Below are 21623 nucleotides of genomic sequence, written 5' to 3'. Positions count from 1 at the left end.
GCAGCCACTCACAGTGCAGGGCTGCTGGGACTGATGGGACTGTATACAGGTACTAATAGTAGACGCTTCGCCTCGCCTCGCCTCGCCTGGACTATGGCGAACAGCAGAGAGGGTGAGATTAGTGCGAATTCATGGCGATAGAACATCGACAAATGAATAAGTGCCGCGTTGGTTTATCCCCGCAGTGTCACGGTGCAGCAGAAGTACAGTTTGATCGAACATGGCATAAAGTACCTAGGTACCTAGTACAAGGACGATTCCTCGACTAGACTGGACTGCCTCATTGAAGTTCTCTACAAACCATTCTGAAGCATTGATCGGCGGCGCCAATCCACCAGAAACAAGATAAGATGGGTCCTAAATTCAAGAAGCGGGCAATGGAAACGGCATCAACATCAACGGCGACATCAGGATCAGGAGCAAGGTCAGTACCACCAGCAGCAAAAGCAACAACATCGCCAGCATCTCCAACTGTTTCTGGTCAACCAAATCCAAATCCTCGTGTGATATATTGGTTCCGAACCGACCTTCGGCTGCACGATTCACCTGGCCTCACGACGGCACTCTCGCTGGATCCATCGGCGCTCATCCCATTGTGGATATGGGACTCACACTACGTGGAGCGGTACGGCGGCTCAGCATCCACGAACCGCTGGCGATTTCTCCTCGAAAGCATGGCGGACCTGTCTGCGTCGTTGGCGCGGCTGAACCCGAACCAGAAACTGCACGTGGTGCGCGGTGGCCCGCCGGCCAAGATCATACCCGTGTTGTTGAGAAAATGGAAAATCAATGTCCTCGTCTTCGAGAAGGATACCGATGCCTATGCCCGCGCCAGGGATGAGCAAGTCACGCAACTTGCCGAGGCCATGGGTGTCAAAGTGCTCTGTGTCCCTGGTGGGAGGACGCTGTTCGATAGCGATGACGTCGTGAGGGCCAATGGTGGAAAGCCCACTTTGAGCATGAACCAGTTCATGAAGGCGGCGGGCAGGCTGGGGAGCTCCAGCTCGGGACGGGACGGTGATAAGGGGAACAACTTGAAACCGAATAGACCGCTCAATGCGCCGGCGTGGTTGCCGGATCCGTTGGCGGCAGAAGAAATGAGTTTAGAGGGACTGGTTGAGGGAGATAATGATGGGTTCAACATCGTTGATGACCATTCTAGTCGGGACCGCAGGGGTTCTCCCGATGGTGCATTTCAGAGACGCCTTGAGACCCGTCCTACCAGTACTGCTGGTGAGGACGCGCAGGATTGTTCTGCTGTTGGCTTGATGGGGCCGAATCGAGCGTTTTCAATTCCTACGCTCCGGGAGATAGGCATCGAGGAGTCCGATTCTGAACTGGAACCGGAACCCGACTTGGCTCCTGCATCTACGAAAAGCACTCACTGTGATACTTCCAGACCAAATGCACGCTTTACCGTAGATCCAACCTCGGCATCTGCCCGCAACCTCTACCGCAAAGGCGGCGAAACCACGGGCCTCGCCCTCCTAGCCCACCATATCTCGGATGAAACGTACATTGCGACATTTGAAAAGCCACTCACTGCACCTACGGCGTTCGACCCCCCGGCCACGACCATGCTCAGTCCACACATGCACTTCGGCAGCGTCTCGGTGCGACGGTTCTGGTGGGCTGTGCAGGACGTTCTGGAACAACGTCGCCGTCGAAGCCTCGAGAATAAAATCTCGCTGCCAATCAGCCCCCATCCAGTCAATTTGCCGGGTCAGCTGTTGTTTCGCGATATGTATTTCGCAGCATATGCGGCGGTGGGGGCGACATTTGGTCAGGCAGTGGGCAACCCCGTGGCCAGGTTCGTGCCGTGGGACTTGCAGTCGGAGGCGAGCGGGAGTAGTCTTGCGACTTCTGATCAGTTGAGCGGTCGTGATCCCACCGCAACCTACATGGTCAGTAATCCCCAGGCCGAGGAATATTTCCGGCGCTGGAAGTACGGCTGTACAGGGTTTCCGTGGATCGATGCGCTTATGCGCCAACTGCGACAAGAAGGCTGGATCCACCACCTAGGCCGACACGCAGTTGCGAGCTTTCTCACACGCGGCGGGTGCTATGTCTCGTGGGAAAGGGGCGCCGAGGTGTTTGAAGAGTGGTTGCTCGACCACGAAGTCGCGTGCAACGCGGGCAATTGGATGTGGTTGAGCTGCGTCGCCTTCTTCAGCCAGTTCCATCGTGTCTATTCTCCTGTCAGTTTCCCCAAGAAGTGGGACCCCGAGGGCAACTTTGTCCGGAGGTATGTTCCTGAACTGACTGCGTTTGATGCCAAGTATATCTATGAGCCGTGGAAGGCGCCCGTCGTCGATCAGAAGAGGTGGCGCTGTTTGGTGAAAGGGGTAGGAGAGGGCGTTGAGTGGTATGTGGAGCATGGGGGCAAGAAATACAACAAGATGATGCATGCGATTAGGGATGATGTGGTAGGTGATGGTGAAACAAGTGGTGGTAGGAAGGGTGTCGGTGCTGTTGTCGATGACGGGAGGCGGTCTCCACCTCCAAAGGACGGTCCCAGCACATTCAGATTGTATCCAAAACCAATGTTCGATTTCAACGAGCGTAGACAGTTCTGCATCGACAAGATGAAGCAGGCTTATGATATTGGCCTGTATGGGGATGACAAGAGGGTGCTAAGTGGAAAGTGGAAGACGTTGTTTGGAATCGAGGATCAGCTGAATAACGGGGGGCACAGCTCACCACAGCAAAAGAGAAAGAAGGCGATGGACGAGGCCCATGGCCCGATTGAGGGCATGTTCTCGAAAGCTGAAGCAAAAAGAGCCACGGTCTTGGCCCAGAATACAAGCATCGGTACAGGATCAGGGACAGATCCCAGTTCTATCAAGACCCTGGCCAAGGATGACCTGTCTGAAAGTGAGCTTCGAGGAAAATATCAACAACCTCCGCCTCCATCCGGGCCTCTGTACCCCAAAAGGAACCGCGAGCAGGCGAATTTGGGTTCGCGATCAGATCTGCCTGGCGATTTGGAGTCCTGTAAGAAGCCTGCTGGCTCAGACTCTGTCAAGGTTCGCGGCATCAAGCGTCGAAGAAGCGAAGCCAGCCGCAAACCCGGAATAGCCGAGCGTCCTGCAGCTGCCGATGAGGTTGCCAACCATGACGCGGACACGATGTCCAGGTTCGATGAAGCAGACAGAGAGCATCACTGTGGTGACGACCAGACAGGGACCCACAAGAGCACAGCAGCTCGACCAGGGCTGAGCACGCCGACAAGGCCCACAAAGCGCACTGCTCATGTGCCAAAGCAACAAACTCTGGATACCGTGGTCGCCAGGTTGAGGTCAAGACAGATATAACGAAACTTTGCCAACGACGAGCGTAAAGTGTTTGACTCCTCTCTTGCAGAAATATAGTACTGTTGGCTGTGCCCGGCTTCAAGCCGAAGACGGTCTGTAGCCTCCAAGAGAAAGATAACCTTGCGAAAGTGAATTCAAGCTTCTGTACGGATGACGACGCGAAGAGATTTTGCCATAAGATATGGGAGCTTCAAGGCTCATCCCTTGTCAAGTACACACATCCTATGGCAGTCCGCGTTGTCCTCGTGTCAACGCAATACGGAGGTCCATGGTAGATAGGAATGATCGATTCCATGCTACCGACGGTACCACTAGCAGTACTAGGAATGTGTACAGTGTACAGTTGTAGTGAGGAAGTGGTAGTGATATACTGGATTTGTCGACGTATGATTGGCTGTTGGGACTCTCCAGTGACACAAATACGCCAAGTGTGAGACTTTGCTTGGCATGTTTAGAGCTGCCTCATACTCACATGTCCAGTAATTTCTACGGCATCAACCACGACTGTACTGCTTTCACTTTTCTCCGGCTTTACTCAACAACAAATCTATCCTCTCCTTGGCACTTTGCCAGAAGATGGCGTCTTTCAAGACGCGTGTCGACGAGGTAAAGCGAAGCGATGTGGCCAAGAATACACTTCTCGATGTTCGCGATTGTGCCCGCCACCTTCGACCGCGCTAACCTTGACCTAGGAACTGCTGGCACATGTTGACCAGCTTACGAAAGAACGTGATGCCGCCAAGGGCGAACTTGACATGGCGCAGGATACCGCGCGGACGTATTACCAGAGAATGGTGAAAGCGGAGTCGGAAAAGTCTCACATCCAGACATCGATGGTGATAGGACAAGTGTAGCTCCCTACCCAGTTCCAAGACTGACCATCAGCAGGATTGTGACAGATTTGTCCTCGTACTGATAGATGGGGATAGTATGCCGGTAAGGCTAGTCAAGCTGGGGTCAATGAGGTGGAAGGTTTGGAGGACGGATTAGTGGTTACTGACACCTCTAGTTTCTCAACGAATTTGTTTCCAGAGGCCTGGAAGGCGGCGAAGATGCTGGTAAACATCTTCGGACAGCTGTCCTGGAATACTACAAGACGCTCTCCAAGTACCATGCTGATGATCGTGTTGTGATACGGATCTATGCAAATTCGAAAGGACTCGGTAGGGCCTACAAATCAGCCAAGCTCATTCCCGACGAGTCTGTATTTGATCAGTTCATGATCGGCTTCAACAGGAGTCATCCCCTGTCCGACTTTGTGGATGCAGGTCATCACAAGGAAGCTGCAGACTCAAAGCTCAAAGGTACGTCGTCACCCTGGATGAAGTTGGGCTGATTTGACGGGACCCAAGCAAACTTTGAGCTGTACTATCGAAACCACCACTGCCAACATATCATGTTCGGTGGATCTGCCGACAATAGTTATGCCGGCTTCCTCAGTCCCTTCTCGCTTCCCGGTGCCATCAACGACCGCATAACATTGCTCGAAGGTCCACCTTTCCCCTATGAGTTGAGAAAAGTCGCCCAAGGCTTCTTCCACACTGGGTTTCGAGGCATCTTTAGGACAACAAAGATCCAGACAATTCCGAACAGTGGTCAAGTTATCGGAGCCAAAAGACCGGCTACGGACGCTCTCACATCGTTCAGAGAACGACCGGCGCCAAATTCTACTTCCGCGGCTGTTACTCCTCCCAAGGCACAGCCAAACCAGCAACCACAACAAGCAGCGCAAACACCGCCGACATCCTTCACTCCTCCGCCGTTCGTCTTCCAGAACCAGTACGGTCAACGATTGGATGTTCCTCTTGACGTTGACAAAGACTATCTTAAGGAGTTGTACACCAAGAATACCCGGCTTTGCAACAATTTTTATCTGAGGGGTCACTGTCCGTTCGGCGATAAGTGTGAGTGGGACCACAGCCAGCATCTTACCAAGCGACAACTCGACACCTTCAGACACAAAGCACGGTCATCCAGTTGCCGAGACCCGTTCTGTCAAGATCCAGCTTGCTGTTTGGGCCATATGTGCCCCCGAGGAGCTTCATGCGACATTTCCATATGCAAATTCCTGCCTGAACAGCACAATATCGACTGTGCCGAGGTCTACCAGTACTACCCCGAAACCAAGGAGAGAAAGAGAATCTTGATGCCTGGTTAGGACCAAGTGCAACAAGTTCCCTTCCTCCCTACCCGGACAACCAGCCTAACCGACAGATCACGTCCTCGCCAGCTATTGGTCGCCCGACGTATCCCTTTGAGGCGTCGTCGGTCCGGTTGATCGATTCAAGGCCCATTGGAGCCTCCACTGTTGGACAGGATGCACGAATCCTTGATCTCTTGCAATAGGTCAACCGGTTTCCATGGTATTCTGTCACAGTTGGAAGCGGCCTTGCACCCTAGTCATCCGTACGGCCTGTTCCCCTTTCCCGGCACCATTTGCCGGGTTTCCTTTTCGTATTGTGTTACGTTAGAATACCCCTTCGCGTTGCATCCCCCTTCCCCAGTTATCCTTCCGGCATTATCTCTTGCACGTTGCAGGCTCTAGGTCTCTGCACCGCAGGCTAAACCGTCTCAAGACGAGACAGGGCGTGCCTTTGCGGCCTTAAAATCGGTATAGCAATAAAAGCTGATAAAACATTTCCTCTCATAATCCATGTTACTGATGTCTCTGAAGCTTGGTTTCGAGGGATCGTATTTGATATAGAGCTGTCCATGCAAGACGCGTAAGCTCGTTTGCGGAGGATTTGAAGCGCAAACGACCCAGCCGGGGCCTATGCAGTCCTCTGACTGTGGATTTCCTCTGCCGACTGGTACGTTCCAAGTACGGCGATCATCCACAACGTGGCGTGCGAAACACTGCATGCTCAGCATCACACCGTAGAGCGCAGAGTTCATTTCGACCTCAGAGCAGACACTTAACAACAGTCCGGGACATGGTCTGTTCCAGTACCGTCGGACTGCCTTGACGTTATTCTGGTCATGTCAATCTCTCACGAAAGCCATGCTCTTTCGCAGCTCTCTTTCTCTCTGCCTGGTTTGTAGTTCCAATCTTTCGATTGCATATTGCAGTCTTTCCTTTTTCTGCTGCAGTCGTTTCATCTCCAACATTCTGGAGTCGCTCAGGGCTGCCGGTTGTGTTGATCTGACATTTTGTAATGGGCGCGCATTGCCACCAAAACTCGAATTTCTCCTGTTCTTGTCCAATCGTCCTTCCAACAGTTCAGAACGGGCTTTCAAGCTCTCTTCTCTTCTGGCGAGTTGATTGATATGGTTTTCTGCAATGAATAGCAGCTGGTTTATAGCCGGAACGATCTCGTCATCGAGAGACTGCTGCGCTTCTCGTAGCGTGGGTTCTGGAAGCAACTCAAAGTGTTGCTGTGTCTGCAAGACCTTGCACAATCGAGGGAAATCGGACACGCCTTCGTCGAGGATGGATATGCTTGATTCAAGTAGCGACAGGGAAGATCGTAGGGAGGAGACCGCGGGGCCTAGCGTTGCCATCACGTATGTTCATACATGGAGTGTCAAGCGGGCATTGGAAGACGTTCAAGTTCCTCGTTGTTGTTCGTCGACCTAGACCGTTGCACACCTGGTAAACAGTGGACGCAGTGTCGCGGGGAACGCGCCGCGGCGGATTGAGTCCGATGGAAAACAGTGACAAACCCGCCAAAACTGCAAATTATGCCAAGCATTTCCGGATTCGGTCTAGCTTACCCAAAGCTTCAAGAACATCCGCAGCTTCAAGTTCACGATCCGTTGGCGACGAAGCTCCTCACGCAACCCAGTCTTCTCTACCAGACACCCATCAAGATGCCTGGATTCATTCCCAAGAAGTTCCCCGGCAAGATTGGTCAGTTTCGCACCGAAATTCTTGCATCACAGCATCTCTAACACTAACGGATAGCCGAGCCGATGGTCCCTTTCTACGCTGCTGGTCTCATCGTCCTGTATGCGATCAATGCCGGCGCCAACGCCATGATGGCTTGTAAGTGACGCAATCCGCGGTGGAAAGAATATCAGCAGCACTCGGCATTTTGCTTCGTGAGCGAATCGACTGACGTGTGGCTACGAAACAGCGGATGAATTCAAGAACGACCCGCGCAATCCCAACCAGGCGGCGTCCGGCACCCCCAAATCCGCGCATTAAAATCATATACAGCAAAGCTCTCTTGCTCCAGGCTTGATGCGACGAGAATCCCGACAGGAAAGCGACGACAATGGTGGCTGCATGACTCAAATGTACATATTCAAGCATAGACTGGGGATTGGAATTGATCGAAGTGCCAAAAGACAACATATACACCGATCAGGTTACTCAGTTCCCATTCTGCCCAATCTCGCCGCTGAAGTCTTTGTTTTAACTCTATTGGTGGGAAATGGGGTACAGACCGTGTGGACGAACCCAGGACATACAACCGTTGATCCTTTTTTGGCGGTGCTTATGTTCTGTACCTGCAGTGGTTCGTTTTCCTACACGGTGCAATCTCTCCCCTAAATGTAATGCTTTCCCGAGTCTTCGGTCTGTCTGCGCCTTCTTTTGATGCCAGACGGGCTTAAATCCTCGGGGGAAATGCAACCGGATTGCCTCTCCTCCTCTATTGCATCCTCAGTGACATCTCCAGTCACGATGTTGTTGCAATTTGACGTTGCATTGCATTGCTGCAACACACTCATCTGATTACCATGTTGACAGGAGTGTCAGAACTGACTGGCATTCTGACTTCAATCATGGTATTCTTGCCGCTGCTTTTGGTTCTCTTATTTGCCTCATCCTCGAAGCTTTCTCCGGCCGATGCTGTCTCGTCATTATTGATTGCCCAAAGCAAGTTCGAACCCTCTTAGCAGACATGTGTACTGTTAGTGCCTCATTTTCCGAGGACGACCAGACTAGACCGTTCGACATAGGCCCCAACTGCGAGCCCAAGCAGTATATATTGGCTATTTCAGGTCACCTCTTTTGCACTCTATCATTCCCACTCTGTGACTATTTCGGATCCTCCCGCCCGAGACCTCGGAGATGTTTTGTATCACTGACGGCAAGCCCCCGTAGATCATCAAGAGGCCGAGGGCCGCCATGAGGTGCCGGTGCCCGATGCAATGCAGACGTTCATGCCTCGCCGGAGGATGATGGGCTCTTCCAGAGGATCAGGATCTTACGGTCGAGTCTTTCCAGGATCGAACGTCCCCCTTAGGTCCATTATTGATGTCATTTTGAGTATGGTAGTAGTACTCCGGACAACAAATCTGAAATGTACTAAACCGACTGGGGATGGATCCTCATATTGTCTGTATGGACGAAACGGTAAAACACAGATGCTTTTCTGGCCTCCAAGACGCCTCCCTAGTAGGCTGAGAGTGTAGTATATTATATGTATCAATACTACGGTACCTGTCAGTGGTGTGCATCAGGGGCCTTGCACGGAAAGGCTGAGGACAAGGCTGTACCACAATGTCTATTGTTGTTATGTACTGCTGCATGAACGACCTCGGCTAATAAAATAGTCGGATACCGGCAAACGCCCCGGTAGGCAATCTGCAACCACGATCTCGGACGGCTATGATATCCTCGCTACTGTACAGATCCAACGTCTAGACAAGAAATCCAGAGTTCTGTCTGTCTTCCTTCACAGGGGAAACCAAATGTACGCTCCTTTAATTTGACTTGAGTGCGTGGTCGCCCTTTAGCCGGGCAATCAATCACGATCCCCAAAATCTCCGAGGTTACAGTTATTTACTGGATATAAAGTAGCACTGCAGCACTCCTATCACCTACAACCAGTGGAGCCAGCCCTTGTTGAAGGATCAGGTCTCCAATACATTGTGCGACGATTGAAAAGACTGTCCTCCTGAACGAGTTGAGTCCGTTACAAACATACCTTATTCAGAAATCCGGTTTCTGCTGTGCGTGGTTACCTTATATGAGGGAGGGGTAAGGTGGGAGGTCCTGGGGATAGATTACCTCCGTCAACTATAACCCACGCTGCACACCAAAAACGAAGACGAAGCAAAGCAAAGTCATCAACATGAAAGCCATTCAAATCACAAACTACGTGCAGAAATACTCGGAGTTAACGGTGAGCGATATCCCGCCTCCGGCTCTCCTGTCCTCGTCTTCTTCTCCCACGACCAAATCCACAGCAACAGAAACGGGAACAGGAACAACAGACGACAACGACAAAGTCCTCGTGAACATCACACACAGCGCGCTGAACCACGTCGACCTCCTGTACGCGCGGGGATTGCACCAGAACAACCACAGCGGACTGGTCAAGCCGCCGTTTGTGCTAGGGTTGGAATTCGCAGGGGTGGTTGTTGCCACGTCGGGCTCCCGTTCTGGATCAAAGTTTAAACCAGGCGACCAAGTGTGGGGATCCAGTGTCGGCGGGTTCGCGGAACAAATTGCAGTTCCGGCGTCGTCCCTTCAGAAAGTTCCCTCGGGATGGACGTTGCATGACGTTGCGGGCCTAGGAGCCGCCACGGCACCAGTGAGTTATGGGGCTCTGGTGCGCGTGGCGCAGGTCCGACCGGGCCAAATTGTGCTGGTGCACGCCGCGGCGGGCGGGTTGGGTGTTGTTGCTGCGCAGATTGCACATGCGCTTGGTGCTATGGTTATAGCCACCGTGGGCAGCGAGGCCAAAGCCGAAGTTGTTAGGCAGAAGTTGGGCACGAGAGTGTTGGGAGTCGTGCGGTATGATCTTGACGGCTGGGAGAAGGAGGTGCTGAAGCTGGCAGCATCAGCACGGCGCGACAACGACAACTGTATTGGTAAGGAGACTGCTGGGATCGATGTCGGCGTCGATGTCGTTTATGATACTGTTGGGCTTGTGGGAAAGAGTCTGCGCTGTCTCCGGTTCGGTGGATGTATTGTCATTGCGGGATTTGCTGGCCTTGGCGGGAAAATGGAGTCGGTCGCCATGAACCGCGTCTTGTTAAAAGGTGCCAAGTTATTGGGATATGTGAGTACCAAATCGTCTGTTTCCTTTTCTGGCTGTTTGATGTATCATGTTCCCACTTCACATCTTCTTGGTAGCTGGTGGCGGCGGTTACGGTCCCGGCTGTATACGCGAGCGAGTGGCTTCCCGTTGCAGTGTACTAGTCTTAGTATCGGAGCTGACGCACGCCATTCTACGGCTTGACAGAGATACGGCGAGACAGGACGGCGCCACCCGAAAGAAAACGAAGAGGTGTGGAATGGATTGAATCAACTGCTCGAGAGCGGTAAGATCAAGCCTATCATATACGCAACATATCAGGGGCTCGAGAGCGTCCCAAGGGCACTGGACGATCTTGCTGCAAGAAAGGTGTGGGGAAAAGCAGTTGTCCAGATTCGGTCTTCAACTTCACCGCCAACAGCAAGGCTGTGACGTGACTTGACATGACATGACTTGACACACGGTAAAGTATCATTACTAGAGTGGCGATTTCGAGGGCATCTTCTGGGCAGCATTAAAGGAAACGACTAAGCGGTTGGGCGACAACTCGACTTTGACTTTGGACCGGTTTGGTGGCTACATGTAAAGATTCGAATTTTGACCCAAGCAGAACAAGCTGTAAGACGAGCAAAAGACGGACCAACAGCACAGCACGGCACAGCTGCTCGCGACTCCTGGTTTTCCATTTCAATTCATGACCAATCCGCCATCAACGACCAGCTGCTGACCGGTGACGCCAGCGGCCCACGGACTAGCGAAAAACAATACTGCCCCTGCAACATCTTCTGGGATAGTGACTTTTCTCAGCGGGGTCACGGCTTTGATCTGGGCAAACACCTCCTTGGGCGTACTGGCACTCGCATCCGTGACGTCCAACAGTCCGCCTGCGACAAGATTGACCGTGATGCCCTTGGGACCCAGCTCCGCGGCACAAGTTCTGGTGAAGGCCAACAATGCGCCCTTGGCCGCCGTGTAGTCGTGGTACGGCACAACGGGGTTCTGGACAAGATTGGAGCCGATGTTGATGATGCGGCCAGACCCGATCCTCTCAAATCCAGGCAGGGCGGCTTGGGTCGTGTTGAGCGTCCCGCGAAGGAACCCCTGAAGCTGAGAGTCGAAGTTCGACCATGTGAGCTCACCGGCGGCCAGTTTGGGCCTTGCATCGCCGTTGAACTCAAAGTCTCCCACGATGGCATTGTTCACCACCGTCGTGATGGGTTGGCCGAAGTGAAATTCGGCCGTCGCGAAGAGCGCCTTCACTTGGTCCGGATCCGTGATGTCCGCCCCAATCGGGAACACTCCAAGTTCCTTTTCGAGATGGTGGATCCGCGTCAGGTCGGACTTGAAGTAGTTCAGTACAACTCGTGCTCCTTCGGCGCGGAAGGCTTTAGCGATGGCGAGTCCGAGACCTCGTGAGGAACCTGTAGAGCAGAAATGCTGGCGTGTGAGTAAATGGAACAGGTAGATATAGTCCGGTGATGATGCAAGCAGGTCAAGGTGGCCATGCAGATGTAGCAGGCCGAGCAATCCCATTGCCAACAATGTATATATGGCAATCTTGCACAGATTGAAGTAGCAATAGGAGAAATGAAACTTCCGCACCGGCTGCATCTGCCAGCACCAGTAGCAGCAGCAGAGTATGGATCATTGATCAAAATGAAATGCATTATTGCAAACTTGATTCCGCAACGCTTTGAATGACTTCAACGTACCTGTCACAAGGACAACCTGGTCCTGAAGCCTCATCTTCGCAACTTGAACGAACGCTCAGAATGCCTGAACAGTCTCTCTCTATGGTATAGCAAAACGAAGGATGCAATGCACTCTATGTGTCTAGATGTGATATGACTAAACAACCACAAAAGGCCATGTAGGTATCTAAGATATATACCTTTTGTACGATATGCGCAGAGTCGTAGGTAGTTGTAGTGTAGATGAGGTGCATTAGTGGGGCTCAATTAGGAGAAAGCCGGAAAGGTCATAGCGTACATGTTAAGGTACGCAATGTACACCAGGTATCCCAACGGTACGTTACCCGCAAGGAACTTCAGAAAAAAGAAAACCACCAAAAAAGACAGAAAAAAGAGAACCACCAAAAAAGAAAACTCCCAAGGGAGCTATAACAGAGGACATCCGACGTGGGACTCGAACCCACAACCTCCAGATTTCAGTTTTGTCGAACAGGTGCAAGTTGTTCACAGGATAGAAGTCTGGCCTATAATAAGGGGTTAACTTGATTGTTCAAACATCAAGTAGACTTCAAAGGTGTGAACTTACGCGCTACCATTGCGCCAGCCGGACAGGCTGGAGAATGTGCGCAAATCTCAGGCACTCCTGAGGCACATTTTCAGTGCTAAATTTGGCCTGTTCAAAATATATTGTCAATAATTTGTCCTCGATTTGAAAGGGAAAGTATGGCGAGATGACTAATAATTAGTGGGCTTATCGTGGTATGGCTGGACCAATGGGTTCATAAGGTATCTTTCACCAGACGTGTTCCCCCACCGAATGACGGAGTGCACGGTTAGTAGGTATGCACCTTCACGCTGCAGCTGCAGTCTTTCTTCACACGTTTGTGCTGGACAGATAAGGTATCCAGGACTGAACTGTTCACCCACAGGAGCGGTGCGGTTTTCAAAGCCTTGCTTCTATCAATAAGTGAAAACAGGGCATGTTATCATGTTCGGCTACGCCCTCATAGGTCCGGAAGCTGATGGGAATATAGTACCTACAGTAACAAGGGGGTTTGCACATGCTTGGATGGATATGAGGCATCGCTATGTCCTTAGCGATGATGATGATCATCTCCAGCACGATACGGTCTTGCAGAGGGTGAATGTAGATATTGTTCATTGTGAGGAGATCTCGGCATTGCCAAGGAAAACGAAATACCGCCGGCAACCTAGGAGGCACTGCGCACGGCGGATGAGATACTGTAGCCGAAAAGAAACCACTGCATTATTCTCCAACCTCTGCAGCAGTGTTGCTGTCAATATCATCTCAAACGCCTTAATAAGGCTCTTCAGGAAGATATAGTAGGTGTTGTATTGCGTCCATTCTTGCATCCGAACGTCCCAGGCCCCGTAACCGTACAATGGAGTCATACGGTAAATTGATCCTGACCACTGACTCCCAAGCCGAATGGGTCGAAAAACACTTTTCGAGCTTATTCGTCGTCATCAAAGATCTGGTACGTGTGGTTCAGAATCGTCTCGACGACTTTGGCCTGCCATCCGGCGTCGGCAATGTCAGGACCAGAACCGCCATTCGCACCACCTGGGCCATGCTGGCCCATGAGCGTGGGGGCAAACACAATCGCCAAATTGCTGATGGTCATCTTGTTCCGATCGCTGTGCTGGGCAACACGGTATAGATGGAGCGTCAACGCCCGTAACGTGGCATAGTTAGGGTCCGGCAGAGAGTTGACCAGAGCGTGAATCGAGTCTCGGCGCACAATATCGTCTTCCAGTTTGGCGGCCTCAATGAACGCATGGTACTGCGCGGCAGTGAGCAACGGATCCGGCAGTTCTCGTAAAAAGTGCTTGAGCAACGTGGTGACAGAGGCAATGTCGTTGTAAAAGGCCGCGGCATTGCGGAAGTCCACCGAAGTGGCATCTGTGAAGCAGTCGGTCAGTACACAATGCCACATACTGTACACTAGATATGAAATCTCTTACCATGATCAAATAATTGCCTCAGCTCCATGATGTGATGAGCGGACCCGGATGTTCGGTAGATGCCCTCAACATCGAGTCCATAGAGGTCGACGGCCTGGATACATTGCCGTACGATGGCGGGGACGGCAGCACCCTCCCGTTGGAACAGTTCATCCAGCGAAACCCCGAACACAGGCTTGACCGGAGGTCCATGCCTTTGACCAGACGGTCCTCTCGAGGTCGGAGAGGCGACGCTGCCACCGGACACGGGATGTTGCGCCCAGGGAGCTGCGCCAAGAGAGCCCTGCGGAGGTCTCTGAGAAGGGATTCCAGCCGATCCTGGACCAGGTTCTGCTCGGGGAAACCCCGGCGGAGCGCCATGTCCTGAGCCGAATGATCGCGAGCCTTCTCCTTGTATGCCTGCACCAGGTCTTTCTGCTGGTGCTGATGTTTCCGGTGAATGAGGTACCGTGACCTGCGAGAAAACCGTAGCTGGCTGTGACTGACCTCGTAAGCGTGGTTCCTTATAGCCGTAATCGGAAGGTCGTTCGAGTGAAGATCCTCGGGGCGGGCGGGACCCTATAGGGTCATTCGGCGACTGCGCCGAGTACCCTGATGGGGTACGCTGATCGACGGTGTTCGGCCCTGGCGGGAGATGGCCGTATTGCTGTGGTAGAGGATGCTCTGGCTCGATAGACGACACAGGAGAGCGAAAGTTTGACTTCTCAAACTCAGAAACCGCTGGCTGACCTGAAGTGCCCGTGACCTGTGCAGGAGGCGGGTGGTAGTGCCTATCGGGCTGACCTGTACTGACAGTCCCGGACGTTTGGCCCGCAAATCTGTCTGTTCCCAGAGTGTCAATCTGCGGCAGTTGAGGCGGCTCAGAAGGCGGCTCAGAACGCGGTTCATCCCGTTCAAAGAACTGCTGAGCCGGCGGCGGAGGCGGTCGAGGAGGAGGCCCGTAACCGGATGACGGGCCTGTTCCTCCTCCAATTACATACTGCTGTTGATGTTGCGGGCCTGGTCCTGGATAGCCGTCTCCTTGGTAAGGAGCCGCGCCAGACACCTGTCGACCATGGTGCTGGGGCGCATAGCTTTGTCCATACGGGTCCGCCGCCGGTGGCTGGTTGAATGGAGAATTCAATTGCTGCTGCTTGGGCGACAAAGCAGGATGCTTTTCGTACTTGATGTCCTTTGGTGCAGAGCTGGCCTTGCCACTAAAACTCAACACGTACTCAAGTAGATCTCTTTCGTTGTCGACGCTAGAAGCCACTTCGCGGAGGCTTCTGGAGGCCGGCGACTGTCCCTTCAATGGCGTGATGGAGAGGCCATAGCCCAGGATCAACTTCTCGGTCTGGCCGGCGAACTTCTGCATCTGCACGCCCACGCCAGCATCAATCTCTCTAATAAGATCCTGTAAGGCATTGACAGTCTGTGGCCTGTAGGTGTGCAGGAGTTCCTGCTGGATAGTCTGTGCAGCCTGCACTTTGGAGGCGTAGTCGCCGTCCGCGGCTTCAAGTTTACGATGCAAGTCTTCCTCTTGCTGCACAGCAGATTTGGTTCCTTTGATGCCAAACCGGCCTGGCTGCTTCTCTCCGGTCCTTGCTCGATCGTATTGCTCTGCCAATGAATTGTACTTGGCCTTTGCCTTTTCCATGGCAGCCTCGGCGTCCTGAAAGCGCTTCTCCGCATTCAATCCCGTTTGCTTCCAGTGTTTCCGTGCTCTTTCTGTATTGGCTGCAAGCTCCGACAATTCCTCCGACATGGCATACAGGGTGTTGGCGAACAGCAGACCATGGTCGGCCATGCGATCGTGGATACGCGTGATTTCTTCATAATTCTGTGCGAACGAACCTTGTCTGTTCTCAGGCCGTCGTATTTGGTCGTGGGTACTGCGACTTAGTCTTTTGAGTCCTTGCGCGTGCTTCTCTTCGAGGACAGATCGTTCTTTCAGAAAGGCGGCGAATTCCTGCTTCAGGTTAGCATGTGGTCAGAAGCAAAGCGCGAAACGAAAGGCGGCGCACTCTTGTAGAAGCAATGCTTTGCTTTAGCCTTCCGAGAAGTGTGGTTATTCCAATCTGGAAATCCGGTTAGTACTATACCGCGTCGAACACCGTGGCAGATGCCGCTTACATCGGAAGATAGAATATGCTGGAGGCGTTCCCTGTCCGCAGGGTCAGGTACTCCGTTCGAAGGACCGGCCAGAGGAGGCACGGGCGGTAGAGGGAGTTCATTGTCTCGCGATGTCTTTGGGGTCGTTGGGTCTGGCGACCGCGGTCCGTCGACCGGAGAGGTTGGTTCGACCGCAGTGGCCATGGCGGCCAGGGCGTCGCTTCGTAGCTCGAAGAAAGTCGGTCTGTGCTAGCCTGCGATTCTAGAAGGAAGTGCGCCAGTGGCCTTGCTGCGAGAGAGGGAGCCAAGTCGAGGGTGTATGATAGAGAAGGACGATGCGACCGCAAGGTGTGAAGCTAGATTCAAGAGGACTGTCGTGAAGCATGTCAAGCAGCAGGCAGATTGATTAAGTTGATTGATCTGCCTCAACCAGCGATCGATCCTTGCAGTGCGACGGCGCCCAAATTCCTTGTTTCCACCCTTCAACTGTTTTATACTGCAACGTATCTCGATCGGGCGGCCGAGCTACTCTTGCAAAGTATCGCACATTAATTTGTCCTTTTCCGAAATACCAGCAGTTGTGAATGACATATCGGTCCCCATCCGGCGCGCCAGCCTCGATCTATACACGGGCGCGTCGTCATCGGGACCAGGCTGCGCCACAAGTCGCTCCGACAGCTCATTTCACGACCAAATAGTGTCTACTACTACCACTACCTAGGAAAGTATTTGCATAACTATACATTGATCTTTTGCGAATTGAGTCAACATGTGAGTACGCCCGGGTTTCCCATATCGACACAACTTGAATCCCAGGACCGTGGCACGACAACAGACATTACCGCGCGTTGTCAAACTTGAACGCGGAGCCATGGCAACAAACAAGCAAAGGTACCATGTACAGTACCTGTACTTAGGTATTCATTCTCATTTTCCCGTCGATGATATACACTACTTGTCACCAGAAGTAGTCCCTTGACTCAGTATACGCTCAAAGTCCAGCGGCTTTTGGCCCCTCCGGACTCTCCACCGATTCGTACTCTCCTGAATTCTCGTTGCACTCCTCAAAAGAAAAGGCCATTTGAGCGCAAATCCTCTCGTGACTTCCCATCCATTGACATCCCAAGGCTCTCCCCAAGCAATGAACCCAACCTTGTGCTGGGTTTCCGGTTCCGTTCCAGCATCAGCATCTAGATCCACATCTAAGTCTTTCTTCCCATTACTAGAACCTACTTGGCTTCGCTCCGTAGAATCATCATCATAGTTTCCGTCCCCCACCATATCAAGACACAACTCGACATCGTCAATATTCTCCTCGCCAAACCGTAAAATATTATCTCTGAGGTCCGGGTCCGGGATGACATCCCACTGTGCATGATGTGCAATAGTCTTCTGGAGTTCTGTGGGTTGCAGCGTTGGCGGAAGCTGGCGAATCTGCGAATTGGCACTCTGAGACAGCGGCAAGAAAGGAGACGGATAGTCATCCGTATACATGAGATTCAAATCCAGACCAAGTAAGGCGACATTGGAAACAAACGCTCGGTATACGTTGAATTGGAGCAGACAGATCAGATGGTCGCGTGGCGGTGGGAGCAAAACACTATCTTTTCTGTCTCGTCCTCGTTCTCTTTGACATCGTGTCGCTGATGCCATGATTTCCGATCCTTTGGGACCAGTCAAAAATTTGTCCCATTCTTGATACGAGTGTCGACGGCGGATGGACAGGAATGCTGACTGTTGTTGTGTCGTCTTGTCCGAAGATGTCTTGACTGCTGAGGTCCAGTCGGCGACTACAGACTGGTTCGCGAGGGAGGTGAGTTCGTTAATGCTGCTCGAAAATGCTGAATGTTGACTGGCAGATCCCGAGGCCGACTCGGAGATTGAAGACGTGCTGCTGTTGTTGCTGTTGCTCTGTCGTGCTGCAGCAGCCTTCCGCCGTCCTGTCAACAGCTCAACTCCGGTTAGCGATATGCATACTACATAGTATACGATCTTTATATCGGATACCCTAGCAGGCAGGCAGGGCGTCCTGTTCACTTACTTGCCGCACGTTGGTTCACTCGATTCTGAAGTTTGCGCCGAATAACGGGATCCGTCACACCGACCCATTCGTCCTCGATGGACTGGACTTCGGCATGTGCTTTCGGCTTGGCCTTGATCCTCTTGGGGATAACAGTAGCAATACCAGACATTGCTTTGCTTAGCATACACACCTGCAATCACAACCACGACTCGGAGTTGAGTTGCCTTTTTGTCACTATCACGTGCGGGCGGCTCGGATCTTGAGCTTCTTTCAATTCGATTCTGGTCCCGTTAGATTCAGGTACAGTGGGTGGGTGACCATTGTGCAGGAGGCGTAGTACACTGACAACGCTCGGGCCCAGGAGACTTTTAAAATGCATTCTGCTGACAGGGTAGCCTGCGCTCTGTGGCATGGAAAGAAAGAAAGAAAGTTGGAACATGCCGGAGAACAAGCGGATTCGGACTCGGAATCGGACTCTTGATGAAACGTAGTGTAACTCTGTAGAGAGTCAGCGATGGCCTGCGAGGCTCCGAGGTCAGGAGTCGTAGTCGGAAGGATTACTACCAGTACTGGAGAGATGTTTATGCAACTTGCTGACAGGGTGGATCTCCATATTATCTCCGGGGTCCACTGCAGCATTCAGTTCCTCTCAGGCTGGGGTACACGGGCATCTATTGTACTACAGTCGTACACAGTCTTGTCGTCTCTACACCTTGAAATGAATCCCTTTCCTTCTAGTTGGGCCTTTCTACTCTTCCATATGTATGTCTCGACATCATGAACCAGCCATCGTTTCATAATTCAAGGCAAACGTTACAACATTCGACTAGGTAAGCTCAGCTCCCATTCAAGTTCTTCAGTTTCAACATATATCAACAGCGGAATCTGACGCTTCCACTCCCCTGCTCAAAGATCTCAATCTTCCTTCCTTCCTTCTGTCCTTTATATCCAAAGATCTCGCGACCACTCTCCTTGCGCACGAGCAGTCCATCGCCACTGGCTGAGATGTAGCCGGACCCTTGTTGCAGAATATGCACGGTACCTTCCCACTTACTCGGATAATGGATATTCATGCTCCCACTCCCCAAGACAGTATGAGAAGCATCAATGGCTCTCACGGCCTCTGTGGATCCCGACGGCGCAATGACCTGGATATTTTGACTACCGGACTGCGTACTTGTGGAAATGTTGGAGGGAGCGTGGTGTTCCGACACGCCGAACGTGAATACGTCGACCGAGACGGACGCTGAGTGAGTGTCAATGCGAAGCGAGCCACCATTACCCACAATAACATTTCCAATCACGCTGCCCGAATGAGTGGAGATATCGGTCTGCAAGATCCGTTCTTGCGCTGCTTTTGGTACAACCGTGGGTTTGCGGAACAATCCACCCCCAGTTACCATGCGAACACGCACACTGCCTGACTTACTGGCGAGACGAAGAACAGAGGGTTTGTCGCCTGGTTGCACTTCGATCGTCACAAAGATGCTGCCGCTGGTCGTAGACAAATCCAGCAAGTCATAAAGTTGATATGTGCCCCTGATCGATCGGCTGGTCTCGTGTTCGCGGTGTTCGCGTTTCTCAGGCGGCCAGCTTGAATTGGTCGGAGATGAGTCCGAGGGGAATGCATCGCCCGCCTTCGGCTTCTGCTTTCCCGCAATAACATTCATCATTAGCCTGAAGTTCTTTTGGGGGTCAGGGCAGGCACTGGTTTTCGCTGCTACACGAGAAAACGAGTAGGAGGATAAGGTATGTTATACATTGAAATGCGCCTTCAATAAACCCGGGATCAGCAGCCACAGGCACAGAACGAGGGCAAAGACGAAAAAGCATGTGCGTTTAAATCGTCGTGCTTTTTCTTGGTCGCAACAGCCCCGCCCCCCTCCCTGACGTCGCCCGCCGCACCCTCGATGTCGTCGATTGCCCCGGCACCCTCTTCTCTTCGAGGTCCGTCTGCCCGAGGATGGCCTTAAATGTTCGAGTACTGTCGCGCGCTGATGGCATGGAGAATCCAAATGCGATTGGTGCAGTACGGGCTCGGGAAGGAGGGCACCGTCATCGTCATCGTCATCGTCGTTCAGGGGATTCGCATCATGATTGCCGCAACAATGCTCATTGTCATGCTGAGGCGGGCATTGCGAGCGCAGATGCGGATGGGATACGGCAGAACTCAAAAAAGGGACAGGCGCAGGACCGGGGCCGCTTACTTGCTCTGGCTCATATGCATATGCTGGCATCGGCAATGGTGGTGGTTCAGACCTTGCCATCAGAGGAGACGAAACCGTGGTATCTGAGGGCGTGTAAATCGGCGGAGGGTCCAGAGTGTCATTAGGCTCTTGCAGGATATGAGAGTGGGAGCTAGAGTATTGCGCCTTTCTCGCCTCCTCGCAATCGTCGACCGTCGAAGCCGCTGGAGTTGGGTTCGTGGCAGGTGTCCCACTCCCGCCCACAAATGTGTCTGCCCATGAGCCTTGCGAGGCCAGCCGCTGAGCCTCGAAGGCGGCGGATCTTGACTTGTCAGAGTCTGATTGTTGCTGCGAGATACTAGTAGGAGGATTGGCAACCAATCTATCCGACTCGGCAGGTGTGTCGTCGGCAAAGGTCTCGTAGTCTCGAGGAGGGTATTGTTTGTGTATCGTCATTGTGAGGGTGCGAAGCGGGATCAAGTTGAGGGCGGGGGAAAGAGTGAAATGTCTCTTGTACTATTCCTGCGCAGTGCAGCTCAGGGCAGCATAGACTTGACCTTGAAATTGTATACACAGCCTTCGGCTAACAAACAAGACAAATAGCTCGATGCGCGACCAGACACGAAAAGGAAGCCGGACAAGCTGACAGTTCCGCTCAACCGCAAGAACAAATACAACAGAAACGAGCCTCTGATGCCAGTGTCCTCGGGCGGTGGTGGTGATGCGGTGGAGGGGTGAGGGTCAGGTAGCTACAGTACCTGCACAGGAAGAGCCCATCCTCGATCTGGAGACAACTCGTATTCGAGCATGGAGAGACGGCGGGCCTCAGGCAGCAGCGTATCAACCACTGCTACTTGTTGGAGTACCAGTAGTATGACATGATGCACAGCCTCCACTGGCAGGGCACGGAACCATCAGGCCAGAACTGTCCTTGTTCAAAAGGGTTTGGGCAAAACTGTAGAAGACCCTGGCCGCACAGGGAACCCGTGAACTTGAAGGGCGACAATGGGAACATTCTTGCGAAGAAACACGTCGATGGACGAACTGACTGGTGGAAGCTCCCGGGGCCCACGGGGCGCTTTTTCTGGGTGATGGGTTTGGTTCCCTTCTACAGTACTGGCTGGGCGAGAAACGATCAGGCCCCCACCTCCTGCACAAGCCAACATCAGAACGCGGTGAAGCTTCAAGTTTGAAACGAGCGTCCTCGATAAGGCTGCAGCAAAGCGTCCCTAGATGGTACGTACGTAGGTAGTTAGGTGAAAGGAGCCAGATTAGGCTCCCTCGCTCTCTGGTCCCGGAAGGTCAAAAGTAGGCAGATTGGATGCCTCCTATCTAGCATAGTCACTTGTCGGGTTCGCTTACTATGCGCCTATTCCGATCAATCTCACCTTAAATACTGT

The 21623-nt window shown here is 52.6% G+C and overlaps 11 protein-coding genes and 1 pseudogene across 12 annotated transcripts; 5 read left to right on the top strand and 7 right to left on the bottom strand.

The window, feature by feature from the left end:
• The first annotated feature begins 24 nt into the window (after positions 1–24).
• Positions 25–3620, top strand: HMPREF1120_02732 (cryptochrome). The gene has a single exon (XM_009156777.1). It carries the CDS (start codon positions 351–353, stop codon positions 3312–3314), a length of 2964 nt encoding a protein of 987 aa, XP_009155025.1. The 5' UTR covers positions 25–350; the 3' UTR covers positions 3315–3620.
• Positions 3621–3802: 182 nt separating this feature from the next.
• Positions 3803–5956, top strand: HMPREF1120_02731 (uncharacterized protein). Its single transcript, XM_009156776.1, has 5 exons — positions 3803–3959; positions 4007–4150; positions 4203–4250; positions 4324–4618; positions 4667–5956. Exons 1-5 carry the CDS (start codon positions 3891–3893, stop codon positions 5470–5472), a joined length of 1362 nt encoding a protein of 453 aa, XP_009155024.1. The 5' UTR covers positions 3803–3890; the 3' UTR covers positions 5473–5956.
• Positions 5957–6296: 340 nt separating this feature from the next.
• Positions 6297–6815, bottom strand: HMPREF1120_02730 (uncharacterized protein; the record flags this gene model as incomplete). The annotated part of the gene is made up of 1 exon (XM_009156775.1): positions 6297–6815. The coding sequence occupies one exon, from the start codon at positions 6813–6815 to the stop codon at positions 6297–6299; it is 519 nt and encodes a 172-aa protein (XP_009155023.1).
• Positions 6816–7124: 309 nt separating this feature from the next.
• Positions 7125–7461, top strand: HMPREF1120_02729 (F-type H+-transporting ATPase subunit J; the record flags this gene model as incomplete). Its single annotated transcript, XM_009156774.1, has 3 exons — positions 7125–7164; positions 7219–7299; positions 7391–7461. The coding sequence occupies 3 exons, from the start codon at positions 7125–7127 to the stop codon at positions 7459–7461; spliced, it is 192 nt and encodes a 63-aa protein (XP_009155022.1).
• Positions 7462–7497: 36 nt separating this feature from the next.
• HMPREF1120_02728 (uncharacterized protein) lies at positions 7498–7809 on the top strand (the record flags this gene model as incomplete). Its single annotated transcript, XM_009156773.1, has 1 exon — positions 7498–7809. The coding sequence occupies one exon, from the start codon at positions 7498–7500 to the stop codon at positions 7807–7809; it is 312 nt and encodes a 103-aa protein (XP_009155021.1).
• A 1017-nt stretch (positions 7810–8826) lies between these two features.
• HMPREF1120_02726 (NADPH2:quinone reductase) lies at positions 8827–11883 on the top strand. The gene is made up of 2 exons (XM_009156771.1): positions 8827–10270; positions 10454–11883. Exons 1-2 carry the CDS (start codon positions 9338–9340, stop codon positions 10676–10678), a joined length of 1158 nt encoding a protein of 385 aa, XP_009155019.1. The 5' UTR covers positions 8827–9337; the 3' UTR covers positions 10679–11883.
• Positions 10934–11779, bottom strand: HMPREF1120_02727 (3-oxoacyl-[acyl-carrier protein] reductase; the record flags this gene model as incomplete). Its single annotated transcript, XM_009156772.1, has 1 exon — positions 10934–11779. One exon carries the CDS (start codon positions 11777–11779, stop codon positions 10934–10936), a length of 846 nt encoding a protein of 281 aa, XP_009155020.1.
• Positions 11884–12376: 493 nt separating the features above from the next.
• On the bottom strand, positions 12377–12547 carry HMPREF1120_09302 (annotated as a pseudogene). The gene has a single exon. The product of its transcript is annotated as a tRNA-OTHER (tRNA).
• An 865-nt stretch (positions 12548–13412) lies between these two features.
• On the bottom strand, positions 13413–16218 carry HMPREF1120_02725 (myosin IX; the record flags this gene model as incomplete). Its single annotated transcript, XM_009156770.1, has 4 exons — positions 13413–13861; positions 13924–15871; positions 15927–15980; positions 16036–16218. The coding sequence occupies 4 exons, from the start codon at positions 16216–16218 to the stop codon at positions 13413–13415; spliced, it is 2634 nt and encodes an 877-aa protein (XP_009155018.1).
• A 747-nt stretch (positions 16219–16965) lies between these two features.
• On the bottom strand, positions 16966–17667 carry HMPREF1120_02724 (uncharacterized protein; the record flags this gene model as incomplete). The annotated part of the gene is made up of 1 exon (XM_009156769.1): positions 16966–17667. The coding sequence occupies one exon, from the start codon at positions 17665–17667 to the stop codon at positions 16966–16968; it is 702 nt and encodes a 233-aa protein (XP_009155017.1).
• A 1242-nt stretch (positions 17668–18909) lies between these two features.
• Positions 18910–19707, bottom strand: HMPREF1120_02723 (uncharacterized protein; the record flags this gene model as incomplete). The annotated part of the gene is made up of 1 exon (XM_009156768.1): positions 18910–19707. The coding sequence occupies one exon, from the start codon at positions 19705–19707 to the stop codon at positions 18910–18912; it is 798 nt and encodes a 265-aa protein (XP_009155016.1).
• Positions 19708–20155: 448 nt separating this feature from the next.
• Positions 20156–20679, bottom strand: HMPREF1120_02722 (uncharacterized protein; the record flags this gene model as incomplete). The annotated part of the gene is made up of 2 exons (XM_009156767.1): positions 20156–20206; positions 20245–20679. 2 exons carry the CDS (start codon positions 20677–20679, stop codon positions 20156–20158), a joined length of 486 nt encoding a protein of 161 aa, XP_009155015.1.
• Between the last annotated feature and the right edge of the window lie 944 nt (positions 20680–21623).

This window comes from Exophiala dermatitidis (assembly GCF_000230625.1).
Source record: "Exophiala dermatitidis NIH/UT8656 unplaced genomic scaffold supercont1.2, whole genome shotgun sequence".
Classification (NCBI taxonomy): Eukaryota; Fungi; Ascomycota; class Eurotiomycetes; order Chaetothyriales; family Herpotrichiellaceae; genus Exophiala; species Exophiala dermatitidis.
This window is presented reverse-complemented; position numbering and strand designations above follow the sequence as displayed.